Below are 21,517 nucleotides of genomic sequence, written 5' to 3'. Positions count from 1 at the left end.
TAAGGCACACTTGTTAAAAGTTTCTAAAAAGATTTCCTGGCCACGCCTAGTCTCCGCCCCCTTTCCTGTGTTTCAGCATTCCAGGAGCCGGTGCTCCCACTTTCCTAGTGAGATGCAAAAATCTTAATCTTCAGTAACAACATGTTACTTTTAAATTGCCCTTTATGGAATTAAAGACATCTGGGTTTAATAAAGTAAGTTTCTATATGTGTCAGAAGTCAGCCAGAGAGACTATATATGTGATAAACCAGTAATAAAATAGTGTCTTCTAAATCAGTGGTTTTCAACCTTTTTACACTTGGGGACCAGTGAAAATAGGAGAATTATTTCAGGGACCGCTAAGGCAGAAATCGCCCTGAGCATAAGCGAATTCAACTAAGACCACTGGGACTGTCATCTTCATACAACTTCAGGGTGGTTAACTCCTTCGCACCAGTGCGAGGACCAACCAGCACCAGTCCTCGGACCCGCAGTTGAAAAACACTGTTATAAATGATGAAGTTGGCATCTTCATGTGATTAAAAATCTTATAACTGCCCTGGCAGGTTGGCTCAGCGGTAGAGCGTCGGCCTAGCGTGCGGAGGACTCGGGTTCGATTCCCCGGCCAGGGCACACAGGAGAAGCGCCCATTTGCTTCTCCACCCCTCCGCCGCGCTTTCCTCTCTGTGTCTCTCTTCCCCTTCCGCAGCGAGGCTCCATTGGAGCAAAGATGGCCCGGGCGCTGGGGATGGCTCCTTAGCCTCTGCCCCAGGCGCTAGAGTGGCTCTGGTCGCAACATGGCGACGCCCAGGATGGGCAGAGCATCACCCCCTGGTGGGTGTTCCGGGTGGATCCTGGTCGGGCACATGTAGGAGTCTGTCTGACTGTCTCTCCCTGTTTCTAGCTTCAGAAAAATGGAAAAAAAAAATCTTATAACTAATAGAAACAGCTCTACCAAGTAGTATGGAAATTTGAATGTTGAAGAAATCTTTAGAAATGTGTAAAAGTGAGAAGGAGAGTGATCTAACTTTTGCCTCGCCAAAGGAAAAAATTTAGTTAGAACCACTTCTGAGAAGTATCACTCAATGAGTCTCCATCCAAATGTCTATTTGAGGGACTTTGCTCTGTCATGAGTCAAAGTTTATTGTTTGTATACATCCGGGTAAGAAAACTGGTAAGAAATTCTTAATCAATCCCAAGTTTACTCTTTCAAAATCCATTAAATGTGTATTATATGTGTGTAGGTTATATGTTCAACTTACCATTGCCTTACTGGACTTGATGCAAGATTAGATGCAGTTCAGATTTGAAGAATGGGTTAGGATTTATGTAACGAAAACTATCAACTCATACCACATGCAATCACAGACACTTCAAAACTCGCCTGCAGTGTGTGTGTGTGTGTGTGTGTGTGTGTATGTTTTGTATTTTTCTTAAGTGAGAAGTGGGGAGGCAGAGAGACAGAGTCCTGCATGCACCCGATGGGATCCACCTAGCAAGCCCACTAGAGGGCAATGCCCTGCCCATCCAGGACATTGCTTCATTGTAATGGGAGCCATTCTAGTGCCTGAGGTAGAGGCCATGGAACCATCCTCAGCACCCAGGCCAACTTTGCTCCAATGGAGCCTTGGCTGCGGGAGTGGAAGAGAGAGATAGAGAGAAAGCAGAGGGGAAGGGTGGTGAAGCAGATGGGAACCTCTCCTGTGTGCCCTGGCTGGTAATTGAACCTGGGACACCCACACGCTGGGCTGATGCTCTACCACTGAGCTAACTGGCCTGGGACCCTGCACAGTTTTTTTAATATTAACTTCTTTTGTATTGGGTGGTATGGTGATACTGATAGTCTCAATTTTTCAGCACCATTGAACAAATATGTAAAGTGGAGAACTTCTAAACTCAGGAATCTGAGTTTCCAGATATGGCAGAAGGTCCTTTGGAATAATAACCTTCAAATCAATTAATACTTACCTTTTTAAAAGTGGTTCCCAATTTAGTTATAAGTAATCATTTTTGAATGGGAGACTATTTATGAGGGTTTTTTTTTTAATTATAAGGGGAAGTTTATTTAGAAAGTTACAGAAATAGTAGAAAGGCCCTTTGAGCTAAGGAGAAAAGGGGAGAGAAATATGCACTGAGGGATGACAGAGGGGGGGGGGAGCCGGGTGTGCTCCAGAACAGAGAGTGTGTTACTGATGATTTTTAAGTTGTCTTCATGGATACTTACCATGTCTTATTACTTTTGCCCTAGATGTATATGTCTCAGTCAGCTCTTAAACTAGCTGAAGCGCTCTCAGATCATGCTTTAGTTTGGCACAGAATTTGTAGTGGTCAATCATCAGTAGATCAACACACACTGAGGACCTGTCATATTCAAGGTACTGAGCAGCCTCAAACTTCCCTGGGAGGCATTTCTTACCACACTCAGCATCTGATTACAATACATCTTAATTTATAACACAGTCATATGGCATAGACCTTAGGGATAATGCAACAGTTGGTCTCAAGAATAACCATATTTTTAATATAACCAGATTAAGATAAGTATGTGAATGAAGAATGAAGAATGGTGACTTAAGGATTTTTTGGTTTCTGTAAATTGAGCTTACACCTTACACAGACATTGAAGATAGGCTGTCTCTACTGGGTTATATCATAAACCATACCTGTTATTTTGTATAAAAGATGTGTGGAACCAAAAGAAAAATGGACAGTTGTCATAGTATTTAGGAAGACCCTAAAAATACATGGTTAAAAAAAAGGGTTATTTTTTCACAATAAAATTGATACCAAGAACTAATCATTCTAAAGGGATTAAAATCCCTTCATTTATAATTTATCAAACAACTATAGCCATTGAATGTGCAACACTGTAGTCTATAACATTACACTAAGGACACAAAGGAAAGGCTTTAATTGATTGCTGTTTCTATCAAAATTTTCAAGGAAATGTATTTTTTTCTATGATGGTTATTTATAAATTTTAATCTGGTTTAGATAGTGCTAAACAGAATCTGCTAAGGACCTATGTGTATTAATGCACAAATACATCATCCATTTCTACAAGGAGCTTCTATTATATAACTAACTGTCTATTGATGATGATGGAAATACCTAAAGTTTTTGAAAGTGATTTCATTTCACAGCCCTTGAAAATCATAAAGGCCAGATACTACCAGCATCCTCTGGGCCAGTGCCCCTCATCAGTGTGTAGAGGCCAATGATAGAGAGAGAGCTCAGACTGGCTCCATTATTCAAGGGGTAACTATCCAATATGGGGACTGCACAGGTCACTTGCTTCAACACATTTACCAACACAATACTTAGTAGATTCTTCTCCCAAAGGGAGTAGGCAGGTGCTAAAGGAGGGCCCGGGCATAAGTTTGAAAGTGATGGACATACTTTCTTATTGGACGTTTTGGTTTATGATTCAGTAAGAAAATGAACTGAAACTATTGAGAGTTAGAAATGTGTTAAATACAGCGTAATGCCCACACGTAACATTTTATGACTGGTTGATATAAATTATACTCGTGATACTCAGTAATGACAACAGCAGACATTCTTATTTTTCATAAAGTATTAGATTAAAAATACCATTTATAATGTAGTATATATCAATTCAAAGGAAAGTAAAATTTTCACATTGAAGTATTTTATACGTCATAGGGAACCATGTGTTTTAAAGAGATAAAAAAATGTGATCACTGCTATACAGTAAAACATACCTTTGTCTTTTTTTATATCTTAGTTTTTGTATTATTCATGTGAAAATCAATACATGAAAACTGTGCAGAATTTAGAAAAAACAAATGAGCAAAAGTGTTCAATTACATATGTTCTTTTTTTAAAAAAAAAGTTATGGATCTGACTTGTGTTTGTCTTCCTCCCTGGCTAAGCGTTGACATCTCTCGTTTCCCTTGTTGGAATATGAGGCAAAGGAAACTCCAAACCAGAATCATTCAACAGGCTAGACAGGAATAACAGTAGGTTGTTTCCTGGTTACTCACCGAGGAAGACAGGAACCGCACCTTCACATCATCACAGAGAGGAGGACAGTTGCTTAGATTAATTATTACGCTGTCTCTTTCGATATCATGAACTATCTGTGAATAAACACATGGAATTCAGAAAATGAGACAATGAGATAGCTGATAACGAAATAACTATAACAGTGAAGTTCATGTTTACTCTTTGCCAAGTACTCTCGGTCTCATAGCCCTATCGACCTGTATAAACAACTGTTAATCATTTCTATAAATGTGATACTGTTGTCTACATTTCTTTTTTTATTAAATTTTTAAATTTAGTGTGTTAATATGGATTCAAGTGTCCCACTCAATATGGATTCAAGTATCCCCTTACCCCCAAACTACACGCCCCCCATGACACCCTCCGCCCCTTAACTCCCTCCATCCCTTCTCTCTGGGATTTGCTGTCCTGTTATCTGTATCCCTGTGTTATGTATATATAATTTCACTAGTCCCTTCACCTTCTCTGATCTCATCCCCTCACCCCTTTTTTCTCTGACAGCTGTCCCTCTGCTCCCTGTGACCCTGCTTCTGCCTCTATTCTGTTCCCAGTTCACCTTGTTCATTTAGATTCCACATATGAGTGACATAATACAATATTTTTCTTTCTCTGCCTGGCTTATTTCACTTAGCATAATAATCTCTAGGTCCATCCACACCATCATAAAAGGTAAGATTTTCTTCTTTTTCACAGCTGTGTAGTATTCCGTTGTGTTATGTACCACAGCTTTTTTATCCACTCGTCCACTGGTGGACACTTGGGCTGTTTACAGATCTTGCTATTGTAAACAATGCTGCAATAAAGATGGGGGTGTATATCTTTTTTGAATCAGTGTTTTGGGATTCTTAGGATATATTCCTAATAGTGGGATAGCTGGATCAAAAGGCAGTTCCATTTTTTATTTTTTGAGGAAATGCCATACTGTTTTCCACAGTGGTTGTACAAGTCTGCATTCCCACCAACAGTGCAGGAGGGTTCCCTTTTCTCCACATCCTCACTAGCACTTATTCTGTGTTGTTGATTTAATGAGCACCATTCTGACAGGTGTGAAGTGGTATCTCATTGTAGTTTTAATTTGCATTTCTCTTATGATTAGTGATATTGAACATTTTTTCATGTCCCTATTGGCCACCTATATGTCCTCTTTGGATAAGTGTATATTCAGGTCCTTTGCCAGTTTTTTAATTGGATTGTTTACCTTCCTGGTGTTGAGTTTTAGAAGTTCTTTATAAATTTTGGTTATTAACCCCTTATCAGATGTATTGGCAAACATGTTCTCCCATTATGTGGGTTGTCGTTTTATTTTTTTAATGGTGTCCTTTGCTATGCAAAAGCTTTTTAGTTTGATATAGTCCCAATTGTTTATTTTGTCCTTTATTTCACTTGCACATGGAGATATATCAGCAAAGATATTGCTGTGAGAGATATTGGAGGGTTTACTGCCTATGTTTTCTTCCAAGACTTTTATGGTTTTGTGACTTACATTTAAGTCTTTTATCCATTTTGAGTTTAGTTTTGTGAATATTTTAAGTTCGTGGTCTAGTTTCATTTTTTTGCAAGTACCTGTCTAATTTTCCCAACACCATTTATTAAAGAGACTGTCTTTACTCCATTGTAGACTCTTAACTCCTTTGTCAAATATCAATTGACCATAAAGTCGAGGGTTTATTTCTGGGTTCTCTGTTCTGTTCCATTGATATGTATGCCTATTCTTCTGCCATACCAAGCTATTTTGAGTACAATGGCCTTGTAGTATAATAACTTTATATCAGGAAGTGTGATACTTCCCACTTTATTCTTCATTTTCAAGATTGCTGAGGCTATTTGTGTTCTTTTTTGGTTCCATATAAATTTTTGGAATATTTGTTCTATATCTGTGAAGTATGTCATTGGTATTTTAATAGAAATTACATTAAATATATAGATTACTTTGGGTAGTATAGACTTTTTTAAAAAAAGATTTATTCATTATAGAGAGGGGAGAGAGAGAGAGAGGGAGAAGGGGGAGTCGCAGGAAGCATCAACTTCCATATATGCCTTGACCAGGCAAGCCCAGGGTTTTGAACCAGCAACCTCAGCATTTCCAGGTTGACGCTTTATCCACTGCCCCACCACAGGTCAGGCATAGATGTTTTAATGATGTTTATTCTTCCTATCCATGAATATGATATATACTTCCACTTATTTGTATCTTGATTTCTTTTTTCTACATTTCTTAACAGGCCAATGTGTTTGAGCATTATGGTGGGGCACTGTTAAAAAGCAAAGTATTTAATTTTCTATCAGAGTTTCACCAAGTAAACATTACTGTCAAGTGTGTGCATCATCTGATTTTCATATGTTGAGAATACACTATGAAGCTCAATTTTAAAGCTGGCATTCACATTCAAAAAAAGCAATGCATAACTGGTCCTGTTTTTTGTCAAAATGTTATTTTTGGATGACATCACACATAGGCCTTGTTCATAGCAGCCTGAAAGATGAAATGACCAAATAGCCCAAGTTTCTGGAATGAACAACTTGAAGCTATACTAAGCTCTTCTTTGTTACTGATTCACCCTTGTGTATTAGTGCTACCCCAATGAGAGAGGTCTATGCTAGGCGCTGTGAAAAATACAAAAGAAGGTGAAGACTTGGTTGGTAATTCAGGGAGCTATACACTAAAGGAATGAGAGTAGAGCCCTGGCCAGTGAGCTCAGTCAGTTAAGAGCGTGGTCCCAAATTGACAAGGTTGCGGGTTCTATCCACGGTCAGGGCATTGAACAATGGGAAGCAACCAAAGAATGTATGACTGAGTGGGAGTGGAACAACAGATGGATACTTCCCTTCCCCCTCCCCTCTCTCTCTCTTCCTCTGTCTCTGAAAAGAAAAATTAAGCCCTGGCTGGATAGGTCAGTCAGTTGGAGCATCTCCCAGAGTGTGGAGTTGCTGGTTTGATTCCCTGGTTAGGGCACATACAGGAGCAGCTCAATGTTCCTGCCTCTCAAAAAAAAAAAAAAAAAAAAAGGTAAAATGGCACATAATTATGTGTGAAGCTGTATTATGAAGACTGAGTATGTTTCATAGAGGTTAACAGGAGGTGTAGAATGAGAAAGCTTCACTGAAGAGGCAGAAATTGAGTTGCACGTGAAAGGACTGTATAAATAGGCCCTGGCCGGTTGGCTCAGCGGTAGAGCGTCGGCCTAGCGTGCAGAGGACCCGGGTTCGATTCCCGGCCAGGGCACAAAGGAGAAGCGCCCATTTGCTTCTCCACCCCTCCGCCGTGCTTTCCTCTCTGTCTCTCTCTTCCCCTCCCGCAGCCAAGGCTCCATTGGAGCAAAGATGGCCCGGGAGCTGGGGATGGCTCTGTGGCCTCTTCCTCAGGCGCTAGAGTGGCTCTGGTCGCAACATGGCGACGCCCCGGATGGGCAGAGCATCGCCCCCTGGTGGGCAGAGCGTCGCCCCTGGTGGGCGTGCCGGGTGGATCCCGGTCGGGCGCATGCGGGAGTCTGTCTGACTGTCTCTCCCTATTTCCAGCTTCAGAAAAGTCAAAAAACAAAAAAAAAACAACAACAACAACAACAAAAAAAAAAGAAAGGACTGTATAAATCAGTGTTCTCAACTGCCAGTCTATGGACTGGTCCACCAGGAAATCCGTGCCAGTCTGTGAAAGAGGTAACCACTCTGATGTATGAAGATTATAGACCCAATGATCTTAGTTGAATTTGCTTATACTCAGGGTGATAGCAGTCTCCGAAATAGTTCTCATATTTTCACCAGTCCCCAAGTATAAATAGTTTGAAAACCACTGTTATAAATCAATAGGAGTTCTGAACAAAGAATCCAGTTCAAACAGGGGGTTGGGGAAGGGGGGTTGGGGGAAGAGGAAGAAAGACCAGCAAACACATGAAGCAGAAATTAGAAGGTTCTATTCCAAGGGCTATGGGGTCCCAGTCTGCTTGGAAGGCAGTCTGAAGGTCAAGTTACTGATGGAAATGAACTCAGGTATCATAGGGCTACATCTTGAGAAATCAAGAGCCAGGCAAATAAGAATAAAGTTTTTGAAGAGTATGGCAGGGTATTTCCTATGGGACAAGGTGGCCTGATAATTATTTTAGGTAACATTTACTTAGTAATTTATAGCTTACAAGGCAACTTTGCATATATTACCCAATTCTACTCTTATAATACTTGAAATGTTACCTTTATTTTACAGATAAGCATCTTGAGAGAAAGATATTAACTGTCTTTGACTATGGGTGTACAGTGTGTCTTCTGCTCTATCTACATCTTTCCTAATGAGAGCAGTATTCATGATGCATATTGTAGGACTCTGTATGCTGCATTGTATAAGGAGGAAAAAAAAGATAAGGAGATGATTGTGGAAGTCTAGGTATGAGCAAAAAATCCTGGACTAGGTAGCGGCAATAGGAACAGAGAGAAAGGGAGTGAAGAAAGCTTTCCAAGGTAAAATCAGCAGAATTTAGGAGGCCAAGACGAAGAGACTATCAAATGTAACACCAAATGTGGGGGGTCCCAGTGAGAGAATGCAGGTGCCATTTACAGAGGCAGAAGAAAAGCTCATTTGAATAATATTGATTGATTAGGTTTTTTCTTTTTATTGAATTTATTGGGGTGATTGGTTAACAAGATTATACAGATGTCAGGTGCACAATTCTACAATGCATCATCTGTACACTGTACTGTGTGTTTACCACCCCGTCTCTGTCCATCACCATTTATCCCCCTATACCCTCCTCTACCTTCCCCCACCTGTTCACCACACTGTTGTCCATGTCCATGAGTTTTTTCTCTTTCATTTTCCTTTTTTGCTCAATCCTTCCACCCCACCCTCCACCCCCAGCCCTTATCTTCGACAGCGGTCAGCCTGCTCACTTCTCTATATATTTGTCTCTGTTCTGCTTGTTAGTTCATTTTGTCCATTAGGTTCTGCATATAAGTGAAACATGGTATTTGGTACTTTCTCTAACTGGCTTATTTCACTTAGCATAATGCTTTTCATGTCTATCCATGCTGTTGCAAAGGTTAAGATTTTCTTTTTTCTGCAGAGAAGTAGTATCCCATTGTGTAAATGTGCCATAGCTTTTTTATCTACTCATCTACTGATGGCACTTTGCTTCCAAATCTTCGCTATTGTAAATAACACTGCAGTGAACATAAGGGCGCATATATTCTTTCAAATTCGTGTTTTGGGTTTCTTCGCATAAATTCCCAGAAGTGGAATTGTTAGGTCATGATGCAGTTCCATTTTTAACATTTTTTTTAACCTTTTTTTTTTATTTATTTATTATTCTTTTTTTTTTTTTTTTTTTTTTTTTTTTTTTTTTTAAGAGAGGAGAGAGACAGAGAGAGGAGAGAGAGACAGAGAGAGAGAAGGGGGAGGAGCAGGAAGCATCAACTCCCATATGTGCCTTGACCAGGCAAGCCCAGGGTTTCGAACCGGCGACCTCAGCATTTCCAGGTCGACGCTTTATCCACTGCGCCACCACAGGTCAGGCCCATTTTTAACATTTTGAGGTAACTCCTCACTACCTTCCACAGTGGCTGCATTGATCTGCATTCCCATCAATAGTGCACGAAGGTTCCCTTCCCTCTGCTTCCTTGCCAATACTTGTTTGTTGATTTATTGATGATAGCCATTCTAACAGGTGTGAGGTGATTTTGGTTTTAATTTGCATTTCTCTGATAACTAGTGACTGAGCATCTTTTCATGTCTATTGACCATCTGTATGTCCTCTTTAGAGACTTGTCTATTCAGGCCCTTTGTCCACTTTTTTATTGTAATGTTTGTTTTTTTGATGTTGAGTTTTATTAGTTCTTTATAAATTTTGGATATTAACCCCGTATAGATGTATCATTGGTGAATATGTTCTCCCATTCAATGGGTTGTCTTTTCATTTTGTTGATGGTTTCCTTTACGGTGCAAATAACTTTTTAGTTTGATGTAGTCCCATTTGTTTATTTTTTCTTTTGTTTTCCCTGCCCGAGGAGATGAATATGATGAATGTGTTTGAATTTAGGAGCAGAGACTATCCATGTTGTAGCTCTTACGTCTACCGCACATTTATGAGTGGGTGCTCATAAATGTGCTGAGTGAATAAAAGAAAACAATTATAGTTTAAAGCAGAGGAATGGATGAGTGGAATCAAGGAAGAGTATGTGCAGAGGTAAGAACAGAAAGCCAAGAATCAGGCCTTGGTGAGTGCCCTCAGTTGGGGAGGGGCAAAGAAGGGAAAGAAAAGGTGTTGGAGAGGTGATATGAGAACTAGAGACAAGCCTGAGATAGTTTTAAAAGTTTATATTTCCTAGACCCACAAAGGAAGCTTTCTTATTGTTTCAGAAAGTGTCTGTAGTCTTAGGTGTTTCTTCAATATTTAAGAAAACACTGATAACCCAGTCCCATTGCTTTGGGGTCTTTTGCAATGTCATTTTCTTTTCTCATAGTAGAGCATCTGAGTTAGAATCATTTTAAGCATTGCTAAGTCTAAAGATTCCTAGGTCTCATTCCAGATATCCTAAACCATACTTATGGGGTGCAACCTAGAAATTGGTATCTTTATAAGTTCCTAGGTCATTGTTATGCATATTAAACTTTCAGAATCAGTGTCATATAATAAAATTGACTGAGAAGAAAAGATATGGCTAAATATGACCAGACACATAAATTTAAAACTCTCATGGGTCCATGGAATAGGTGTGGCATGTAGAAAAGTGAAAACCAAAGCACCACTCTGAACTGAAAGTAAGTGTGTCTGTAAAGTCATGGTGCACTTTTGACCAGTCACAGGAAAGCAACAAAAGATGATAGAAATGTGAAATCTGCACCAAATAAAAGGAAAACTCTCCCAGTTTCATACCTATTCAGTGCAGTTCGATGTGGGCTCATGCACAGATTTTTTTAGGGCTCCTTAGGTAGCTATCCTGTATAGCCTCTACAGACTCGTCACTGACTGATGGCCTACCAGAACGGGGTTTCTCCACCAAACTGCTGCTTTCCTTCAACTGCTTATCTCACCGAGTAATGTTATTCCTATATAGTGGTGCTTTGTTATAAATGCACTGATATTCATGTTGCACTTTGGTCACGGATTCAGACTTAGCGAGCCACAGAACACACTGAACTTTCCTCTGTACATCTCGACTGGCATGGCCATGGGCTGCTCCACTGTATACATGGTGTTACATCATCATCTGCGCATGCGCACACGCTGCCACATCATTCCACAGAAACTGGGAGGGTTTTTCTTTTATTTGGTGCAGATTTCACATTTCTGTCATCTTTTGCTGCTTTCCTGTGACCGGTCAAAAGTGCACCATGACTTTACGGACACACTGTATATTCTGGAAAATGCTATGAAAACACTATTTTGAACAATGAGTTTAATTTAGCTCTGACTTGCATTCAAACCATGGCCTCTCTGTGGTGAGGGTTTGGGGAAGTCAACAAGCTGATTTGACATTGAACTTTAAAATAATGCTTTTTCACATGCTTTCCCTTACCCTACAGTTTTCAGAAGCAGAACAGAAAAAGACAATCTTTTGGTCTATTATTATTTGTACTTCTAGATCATTTCCGTTGCCTTTTCCAACACCTGAATGAAAAAAAAAAGAGCAAAGATCAAAATGTCTTACTTCTAACATTATGAATTAAAAAGAGAAGATATCCCAGCTAACAGTGTACAGTCGTCCCTTGCCATACCTTGGTTCACTTTTCACGGTTTCACTGTATCATGGATTTTTAAATCATATTTATCTAATTTTGTATTGTGGATTTTTTGCAATATCACAGGATTTTGCGGTGTATAGGTATTATTATATATTTATAATTTTTAATTATTTTTGCGGTAAAATAAGCATTTTTTAGCCTTAAAGATAAAAAACCGTATAAAATATAAAAATATTTATTAAACATATTAAAAGTGTGACGTCACGGAAATGGCGCCGTGAGCAGCGCGTCCGACAGATCTCCCCAAAATCACAACAAATTTATCAACTAGAAACAGAAAAATTTATCCTCGGAGCATTCTGGAGTTCCACACAAACTGAAAGCGAAAGGACTGTTATCACTTGAATCTGAGAGACGAGGGTGTGGAGGAAGCTAACTACCGCAGGGACGTTCATTCAAGCCGCGGAGGGAGTGTGCCTGTGTGCTATCAACAAGACCACCCTCAGATGCCAATAAGAAAGAGGAAATCAAATATTATGGATACAAAAGAAAGAGAGGTAACACAAATAGATGTGGAAAAATCTATGGAGAAAAGATTTAACATATTGGAAGCCTTGGAGCTAAATGACAGAGAATTTAAAATAGAAATCTTAAAAATACTCAGAGATATACAAGAAAACACAGAAAGGCAATTTAGGGAGATCAGAAAACAACTCAGCCTGACCTGTGGTGGCACAGTGGATAAAGCGTCGACCTGGAAATGCTGAGGTCACCGGTTCGAAACCCTGGGCTTGCCTGGTCAAGGCACATATGGGAGTTGATGCTTCCAGCTCCTCCCCCTTCTCTCTCTCTCTGTCTCTCTCTCCTCTCTCTACCTCTCTGTCTCTCTCTCCCTCTCTCTCTCCTCTCTAAAAGTGAATAAATTAAAAAAAAAAAAAAAAAAAAAAAAAAAAAGAAAACAACTCAATGAACACAAAGAATATATTACCAGGGAAATTGAAACTATAAAAACAAATCAAACAGAAATGAAAAACTCAATTCACGAGCTGAAAAACGAGGTAACAAGCTTAGCTAACAGAACAGCCCAGATAGAAGATAGGATTAGTGAAATAGAAGACAAACAACTTGAGGCACAACAGAGAGAAGAAGAAAGAGACTCAAAAATAATAAAAAACAAGAAATCCCTACAGGAATTGTCTGACTCCATCAGAAAGAATAACATAAGAATAATAGGTATATCAGAGGGAGAAGAGAAAGAAAATGGAATGGAGAATATACTCAAACAAATAATAGATGAGAACTTCCCAAGCCTGTGGAAAGAACTAAAGCCTCAAATTCAAGAAGCAAACAGAACACCGAGTTTTCTTAACCCCAACAAACCCACTCCAAGGCACATCATAATAAAGATGACACAAACCAATGACAAAGAAAAAATTCTCAAGGCAGCCAGGGAAAAGAAGAGTACAACATATAAAGGAAGGCCTATTAGATTATCATCAGATTTCTCAGCAGAAACTCTACAAGCTAGAAGAGAGTGGACCCCAATATTTAAAGCCCTGAAAGAGAGGAACTTTCAGCCAAGAATACTATACCCATCAAAGCTATCCTTCAAGTATGAAGGAGATATAAAAACATTCACAAATACAGAAAAGATGAGAGAATTTATCAGCAGAAAGCCCCCACTCCAGGAAATACTAAAGGGGGTTTTCCAACCAGATTCAAAGAACAGAAGAAAACAACACCACAAGTAACAGCTCCACCAAGAACACAATAAAACCAAACTTAAACTGTGACAACAAAGGAAAAAAAGGGGGGAGAGGATGGAGATTAACAGTAGCAAAGGACGATGAAGTGCAGAAATACTCATAAGATAGGGTACTACAATGAATATGGTAGGTACCCTTTTCATTACTTAATGGTAACCACCCTTGAAAAAAACACCACAAAAACACTTGACTTAAAAAAGGTAGCAACAGAGGAAAGAAGTATGGAACACAAACAAACAAAAACAAATGATAGAAAAACAAAAGAGAAGAATCAAACAAGATACAAAACTAACAGAAAGCAATTTATAAAATGGCAGTAGGGAACCCACAAGTGTCAATAATTACACTAAATGTAAATGGATTAAACTTACCAATAAAAAGACACAGAGTAGCAGAATGGATTAAAAAAGAAAATCCAACTATATGCTGCCTACAAGAAACACATTTAAGCAACAAGGATAAAAACAAATTCAAAGTGAAAGGCTGGAAAACAATACTCCAAGCAAACAACACCCAAAAAAAAAAGCAGGCGTAGCAATACTCATATCTAATAATGCTGACTACAAGACAGGAAAAGTACTCAGAGACAAAAATGGCCATTTCATAATGATTAAGGGGAAGTTGAATCAAGAAGACATAACAATCCTTAATATATATGTACCAAACCAAGGAGCACCAAAATATATAAGACAGCTACTTATTGACCTTAAAACAAAAACTAACAAAAATACAATCATACTTGGAGACCTCAATACACCGCTGACGGCTCTAGATCGGTCATCCAAACAGAGAATCAATAAAGATATAGTGGCCTTAAACGAAACACTAGAACACCTGGATATGATAGACATCTACAGGACACTTCATCCCAAAGCGACAGAGTATACATTTTTCTCTAGTGTACACGGAACATTCTCAAGAATTGACCATATGTTGGGCCACAAAGACAATATCAGCAAATTTAGAAAAATTGAAATTGTACCAAGCATATTTTCTGATTATAAAGCCTTGAAAGTAGAATTCAACTGCAAAAAAGAGGGGGAAAAACCCACAAAAATGTGGAAACTAAACAACATACTTCTAAAAAATGAATGGGTCAAAGAAGAAATAAGCGCAGAAATCAAAAGATATATACAGACAAATGAAAATGAAAATACGACATATCAGAATCTCTGGGATGCAGCAAAAGCAGTAATAAGAGGAAAGTTCATATCACTTCAGGCCCATATGAACAAACAAGAGAGAGCCGAAGTAAACCACTTAACTTCACACCTTAAGGAACTAGAAAAAGAAGAACAAAGACAACCCAAAACCAGCCGAAGAAAGGAGATAATAAAAATCAGAGCAGAAATAAATGAAATAGAGAACAGAAAAACTATAGAAAAAATCAATAAAACAAGGAGCTGGTTCTTTGAAAAGATCAACAAAATTGACAAACCCTTGGCAAGACTCACCAAGGAAAAAAGGCACAGGACTCAAATAAATAAAATCCAAAATGAAAGAGGAGAGATCACCACAGACATCATAGATATACAAAGAATTATTGTAGAATACTATGAAAAATTATATGCCACCAAATACAACAATCTAGAAGAAATGGATAAATTCCTAGAACAATACAACCTTCCTAGACTGACTCATGAAGAAGCAGAAAGCCTAAACAGATCAATCAGCAGGGAGGAAATAGAAAAAACTATTAAAAACCTCCCCAAAAATAAAAGTCCAGGCCCAGACGGTTATACTAGTGAATTCTATCAAACATTCAAAGAAGACTTGGTTCCTATTCTACTCAAAGTCTTCCAAAAAATTGAAGAAGAAGCAATACTTCCAAACACATTTTATGAGGCCAACATAACCCTCATACCAAAACCTGGCAAGGATGGCACAAAGAAAGAAAACTACAAACCAATATCTCTAATGAATACAGATGCTAAAATTCTAAACAAAATACTGGCAAACCGAATACAACAACATATTAAAAAAATAATACATCATGATCAAGTGGGATTCATCCCAGAATCTCAAGGATGGTTCAACATACGCAAAACGGTTAACGTAATACACCATATCAACAAAACAAAGAACAAGAACCACATGATCTTATCAATAGATGCAGAAAAGGCTTTTGATAAAATACAACACAATTTTATGTTTAAGACTCTCAACAAAATGGGTATAGAAGGAAAATATCTCAACATGATAAAGGCCATATATGATAAACCATCAGCCAACATCATATTAAATGGCATAAAACTGAGGACTTTCTACTTTAAATCAGGAACAAGACAGGGTTGTCCACTCTCTCCACTCTTATTTAACGTGGTGCTAGAAGTTCTGGCCAGAGCAATCAGACAAGACAAAGAAATAAAAGGCATCCATATCGGAAAAGAAGAAGTAAAGGTATCACTTTTTGCTGATGATATGATCCTATACATCGAAAACCCGAAGGACTCCACAAAAAGATTATTAGAAACAATAAACCAATACAGTAAGGTCACAGGATACAAAATTAACATACAAAAGTCCATAGCCTGTCTATATGCCAACAATGAAATATTAGAAAACGAACTCAAAAAAATAATCCCCTTCACGATTGCAACAAAAATAAATAAAATACCTAGGAATAAACATAACAAAGAATGTAAAGGACCTATATAACGAAAACTACAAGGCATTATTAAGAGAAATAGAAAAAGACACAATGAGATGAAAAAATATTCCTTGTTCTTGGATAGGAAGAATAAATATAATTAAAATGGCCATATTACTCAAAGCAATATATAAATTTAATGCAATTCCCATCAAAATTCTTATGAGATTTTTTTAAAGAAATGGAACAAAAAATCATCAGATTTATATGGAACTATAAAAAACCCCGAATAGCCAAAACAATCCTAAGGAAAAAGAATGAAGCTGGGGGCATTACAGTACCTGACTTTAAACTATATTATAGGGCCACGATAATCAAAACAGCATGGTATTGGCAGAAAAATAGACACTCAGACCAATGGAACAGAATAGAAAGCCCAGAAATAAAACCACATATATATGGTCAAATAATCTTTGATAAAGGAGCCAACAACACACAATGGAGAAAAGAAAGCCTCTTCAACAAATGGTGTTGGGAAAACTGGAAAGCCACATGCAAAAGAATGAAACTCGACTACAGCCTGTCCCCGTGTACTAAAATTAATTCAAAATGGATCAAAGACCTAAATATAAGACCTGAAACAATAAAGTACATAGAAGAAGACATAGGTACTAAAATCATGGACCTGGGTTTTAAAGAACATTTTATGAACTTGACTCCAATGGCAAGAGAAGTGAAGGCAAAGATAAATGAATGGGACTACATCAAAATAAAAAGTTTTGCTCAGCAAGAGAAACTGATATCAAAATAAACAGACAGCCAACTAAATGGGAAATGATATTTTCAAACAACAGCTCAGATAAGGGCCTAATATCCAAAATTTACAAAGAACTCATAAAACTCAACAACAAACAAACAAACAATCCAATAAAAAAATGGGAAGAGGACATGAACAGACACTTCTCCCAGGAAGAGATACAAATGGCCAACAGATATATGAAAAGATGCTCAGCTTCATTAGTTATTAGAGAAATGCAAATAAAAACTACAATGAGATACCACCTCACCCCTGTTAGATTAGCTATTATCAACAAGACAGGTAATAGCAAATGTTGGAGAGGCTGCGGAGAAAAGGGAACTCTCATCCACTGTTGGTGGGACTGTAAAGTAGTACAACCATTATGGAGGAAAGTATGGTGGTTCCTCAAAAAACTGCAAATAGAACTACCTTATGACCCAGCAATCCCTCTACTGGGTATATACCCCAAAACCTCAGAAACATTGATACGTGAAGACACATGTAGCCCCATGTTCATTGCAGCACTGTTCACAGTGGCCAAGACATGGAAACAACCAAAAAGCCCTTCAATAGAAGACTGGATAAAGAAGATGTGGCACATATACACTATGGAATACTACTCAGCCATAAGAAATGATGACATCAGATCATTTACAGCAAAATGGTGGGATCTTGATAACATTATTCGGAGTGAAATAAGTAAATCAGAAAAAAATAAGAACTACATGATTCCATACATTGGTGGAACATAAAAACGAGACTAAGAGACATGGACAAGAGTATGGTGGTTACCAGGGGTGGGGGGAGGGAGGACATGGGAGGGAGGGAGGGAGAGAGTTAGGGGGAGGGGGAGGGGCACAGAGAACTAGATAGAGGGTGGCGGAGGACAATCTGACTTTGGGCGAGGGGTATGCAACATAATATAATGACAAAATAACCTAGACATGTTTTCTTTGAATATATGTATCCTGATTTATTGTCATCCCATTACCATTAATAAAAATTTATTAAAAAAAAATAAATAAACATATTAAAAGTATATTAAACCAAAATAAAGCCTTAAAATATATATAAGTAATAAAATAAATATAAGGTCGGTACTTTGTAGATTTTGCCTATTGCATGGGGTTCTGGAACCTAGCACCTGTGAAAGACAAGAGACCACTGTATTAATATTGAATCATTTGGGTTTGCTTGAATTTTTTCTTTGAAAGACAAGGCTTCAAGCCCATTCTGTCTCCTAAAGCAAACTTGATGAGGCTGGAGGAAAGAAAAAAAAAAAGAATTATAGTTCAGTTTCTAAGCTTCACCTTTCTAGGAAAAAGAAATTTGGGAAAGTAAATTACAACTTTTCTTGCTAATGTGTTGCTTTCTTCAAACTTCAAATCATGATGTTTTATAGTAACAGTCTAAATTCCTTTCCCTAGCTCCCAGAGAGCAGTTTCTGTAAAAGTATAGGATACTCAAACATTTTTGTGGTGTTCATTCAGTATATAGTTACAGACAAATAGACAAATGGTTTCTTGTCCTTTTTTTTTTTTTTTTTTTGAGAGAGAGAGTGGGAAAGAGAGAGATAGAGAGGGACAGACACACAGGAAGGGAGAGAGATGAGAAGCATCAACTCATAGTTGAGGCACCTTAGTTGTTTGTCGATTGCTTTCTCATATGTGCCTTGACTGGGGGGCTGCAGCAGAATGAATGACCCTTTGTTCAAGCCAGTGACCTTGGGCTCAAGCCAGTGACCTTGGGTTCAAGCCAGCAACCATGGGGTCATGTCCATGATCCCATGCTCAAGCCAGTGACCTCACCCTCAAGCCAGATGAGCCCACGCTCAAGCTGGCAACCTTGGGGTTCTGAACCTGGGTCCTCAGCATCCCAGGCGAGGCCCTATCCACTGTGCCCCTACCTGGGAAGGCTCTTGTTCCTTTTTTCAATTCAAACGACCCACTTATTTTTAGCATTCTCTCAAAGAGCTAGTTTCTCAAGCCTCAAGTTAATTTTTATTGCCTTCCTCTCAACCCCACATACTTCAGTTAAATATGCACAGAACAGGCCCTGGCCGGTTGGCTCAGTGGTAGAGTGTCAGCCTGGCGTGCAGGAGTCCCGGGTTCGATTCCTGACCAGGGCACACAGGAGAAGCACCCATCTGCTTCTCAACCCCTCCCCCTCTCCTTTTTCTCTGTCTCTCTCTTCCCCTCCTGCAGCCAAGGCTCTATTGGAGCATAGTTGGCCCGGGCGCTGAGGATGGCTCTGTGGCCTCTGCCTCAGGCGCTAGAATGGCTCTGGTTGCAATGGTTGCAACAGAGTGACGCCCCAGATGGGCAGAGCATCGCCCCCTGGTGGGCATGCCGGGTGGATCCTGGTCAGGCGCATGCAGGAGTCTTTCTGACTGCCTCCTTGTTTCCAACTTCAGAAAAATCCAAAAAAAAAAAAAAAATGCACAGAACTAATGGTACAGAACTAAAACAAATAGTCTAATAAAGTTATATATTAATTATTCTTGGTCATTCACTCATATTATGTTTTTTTGTTTTCATTTGTTTCTACTAACAAGATTATTAAGCTTGTCATAGGAATCATGGTTTCTTTGCCTCAGTTCCCTCAGTACCATTCTGGCTGCAGAACTACTTTCTCCTGATGTCTACCAGAAATCAGTGAAATATAGAATTCAACGAAGTCAAATACTTGTCATGCGATAAGAAAAGGACATTTACTTACAAGCTTAAATTAATTCCCACACATTTAAAATTTTTTAATTGCATGATTTAAAAATTAAAGGTAGAAAAGACACGAAGTGAAAAGGCTCTGTCTCACTCATCCCACACCTATTTCTTCTCCACCCCCAAATAGATAACTACTGTTATTAATTTCTTGTTTTATTCATACGCCATCAAATATACAGAACCCACCCCAGGTTTTACAAACACGTATGCACACAAATATGAATACGTATTTATCTCCCCTGTTTACTGGACAGAAATTGTTGCATACCATAGCACTGTCCTGTACCTTGCATTTTTAAAACACGTCAAAAGTTGTTTAACTCATTTATTAAGAAAGAAACAGTATAATGTTATAGCTAGCTCTAAGTGCAGCACATTTATAGGCAGATAAGGAATGATGAAATGAATTTACAAATAGACACAAGTGGGTTGAAAATCAGTTGCATTCCACTGGATACTACTAATTTGCATTTTTTTTGTATTTTTCTGAAGTAAGAAGCGGGGGTGGGTGGATGGGTGGGTGAGAGGCAGACAGACAGACTCCCGCATGCGCCTGATCAGGATCCACCCGACATGCCCACCAGGGGGCGATGCTTGGCCCCTCTGGGCTATTGCTCTGCTGCAATCAGAGCCATTCTAGTGCCTGAGCCTTTGCTCCAATGGAGCCTTGGCTGTGGGAGGGGAAGAGAGAGATAGAAAGAAAGAAGAGGGGGAAGGGTAGAGAAGCAGATGGGTGCTTCTCCTGTATGCCCTGGCTGGGAATCAAACCTAGAACTTCCAAACACCAGGCCAACACTCTACCGCTGAGCCAACTGGCCAGGGCCAATCTGCATTTCTATGTACAAAAATTATGTACATGATTATCAGTTTTCTACCACTTACAGAATTGTAGAACAGCTCGAAGACGTGACCGGTGGGGTCAACCCAGAAGGGTGCCCTCAACACTGTCTATTTCAAAGTCTTCCACATGTTTCTCTTCCCACCCCCTTTCTGCCGTGGTCATAGCAATCTCAAAGGAGGGATATTCTTATTCCAAAAGAATGCCAATGCCATTAGGTTTGGCCTGAGTATTTTTATGGGTGCAGCAAGAACTTCAACTTACCCTGTAGGTCTTTTTACATTGGCTCTGTAAGCCTAGACCCCCATTACATTGAACAGCTGTGGTGGCCACAACACTCTACTTGGAAGTCTTTGAGTAACTGCAACCTGGACTTGTAAAATCCTCTATTTCCTGTTAGCCTGACAGTAGGAAACCAAACCCATGACCCTCTTCATTCGCTTTCACCCGCAGTACTTAGAAATGTGGGTGAGCTCTGCTGTTCTCCACTTCTGTGCCTTACATTTTAATTAAACAGTGTCTCCACAGAGTTTGAATAAAACTCAAAATAGTAAGAGAGAAGTTACAGTGATAGGATATGATAGCAGATTCAGACAGCAAATGAAATTCTGGAACTTATTAAAAACACTTTTTTTTTTTTTTTTTTCCATTTTTCTGAAGCTGGAAACAGGGAGAGACAGTCAGACAGACTCCCGCATGCGCCCGACCGGGATCCACCCGGCACGCCCACCAGGGGCGACGCTCTGCCCACCAGGGGGCGATGCTCTGCCCATCCTGGGCGTCGCCATGTTGCGACCAGAGCCACTCTAGCGCCTGAGGCAGAGGCCACAGAGCCATCCCCAGCGCCCGGGCCATCTTTGCTCCAATGGAGCCTTGGCTGCGGGAGGGGAAGAGAGAGACAGAGAGGAAAGCGCGGCGGAGGGGTGGAGAAGCAAATGGGCGCTTCTCCTGTGTGCCCTGGCCGGGAATCGAACCCGGGTCCTCCGCCCGCTAGGCCGACGCTCTACCACTGAGCCAACCGGCCAGGGCCAAAAACACTTTTAAGCTTAGGATTTAGAGAAACTGTTCCTGTTTTCATTGTTCATATTAGAGAAATGCATTAAAAGTCCATTAGACTAAATGCCTGT

At 39.4% G+C, this 21,517-nt stretch overlaps 1 protein-coding gene across 1 annotated transcript in view; it reads right to left on the bottom strand.

The window, feature by feature from the left end:
* Window positions 1–21,517, bottom strand: part of LOC136309361 (phosphatidylinositol 3,4,5-trisphosphate 3-phosphatase TPTE2-like) — a 105,536-nt gene that overhangs the window by 166 nt on the left and 83,853 nt on the right. The window contains exons 14-16 of the mRNA XM_066237532.1: window positions 11,509–11,600; window positions 3,987–4,082; window positions 2,643–2,713 (exon numbers count right to left, since the gene is read on the bottom strand). Of these exons, the coding sequence (XP_066093629.1) occupies window positions 2,643–2,713; window positions 3,987–4,082; window positions 11,509–11,600 (259 nt within the window). The remainder of the gene's footprint in view (window positions 1–2,642; window positions 2,714–3,986; window positions 4,083–11,508; window positions 11,601–21,517) is intronic.

Source organism: Saccopteryx bilineata, chromosome 6 (genome assembly GCF_036850765.1).
Source record: "Saccopteryx bilineata isolate mSacBil1 chromosome 6, mSacBil1_pri_phased_curated, whole genome shotgun sequence".
In the NCBI taxonomy this organism is placed as follows: domain Eukaryota; kingdom Metazoa; phylum Chordata; class Mammalia; order Chiroptera; family Emballonuridae; genus Saccopteryx; species Saccopteryx bilineata.
This window is presented reverse-complemented; position numbering and strand designations above follow the sequence as displayed.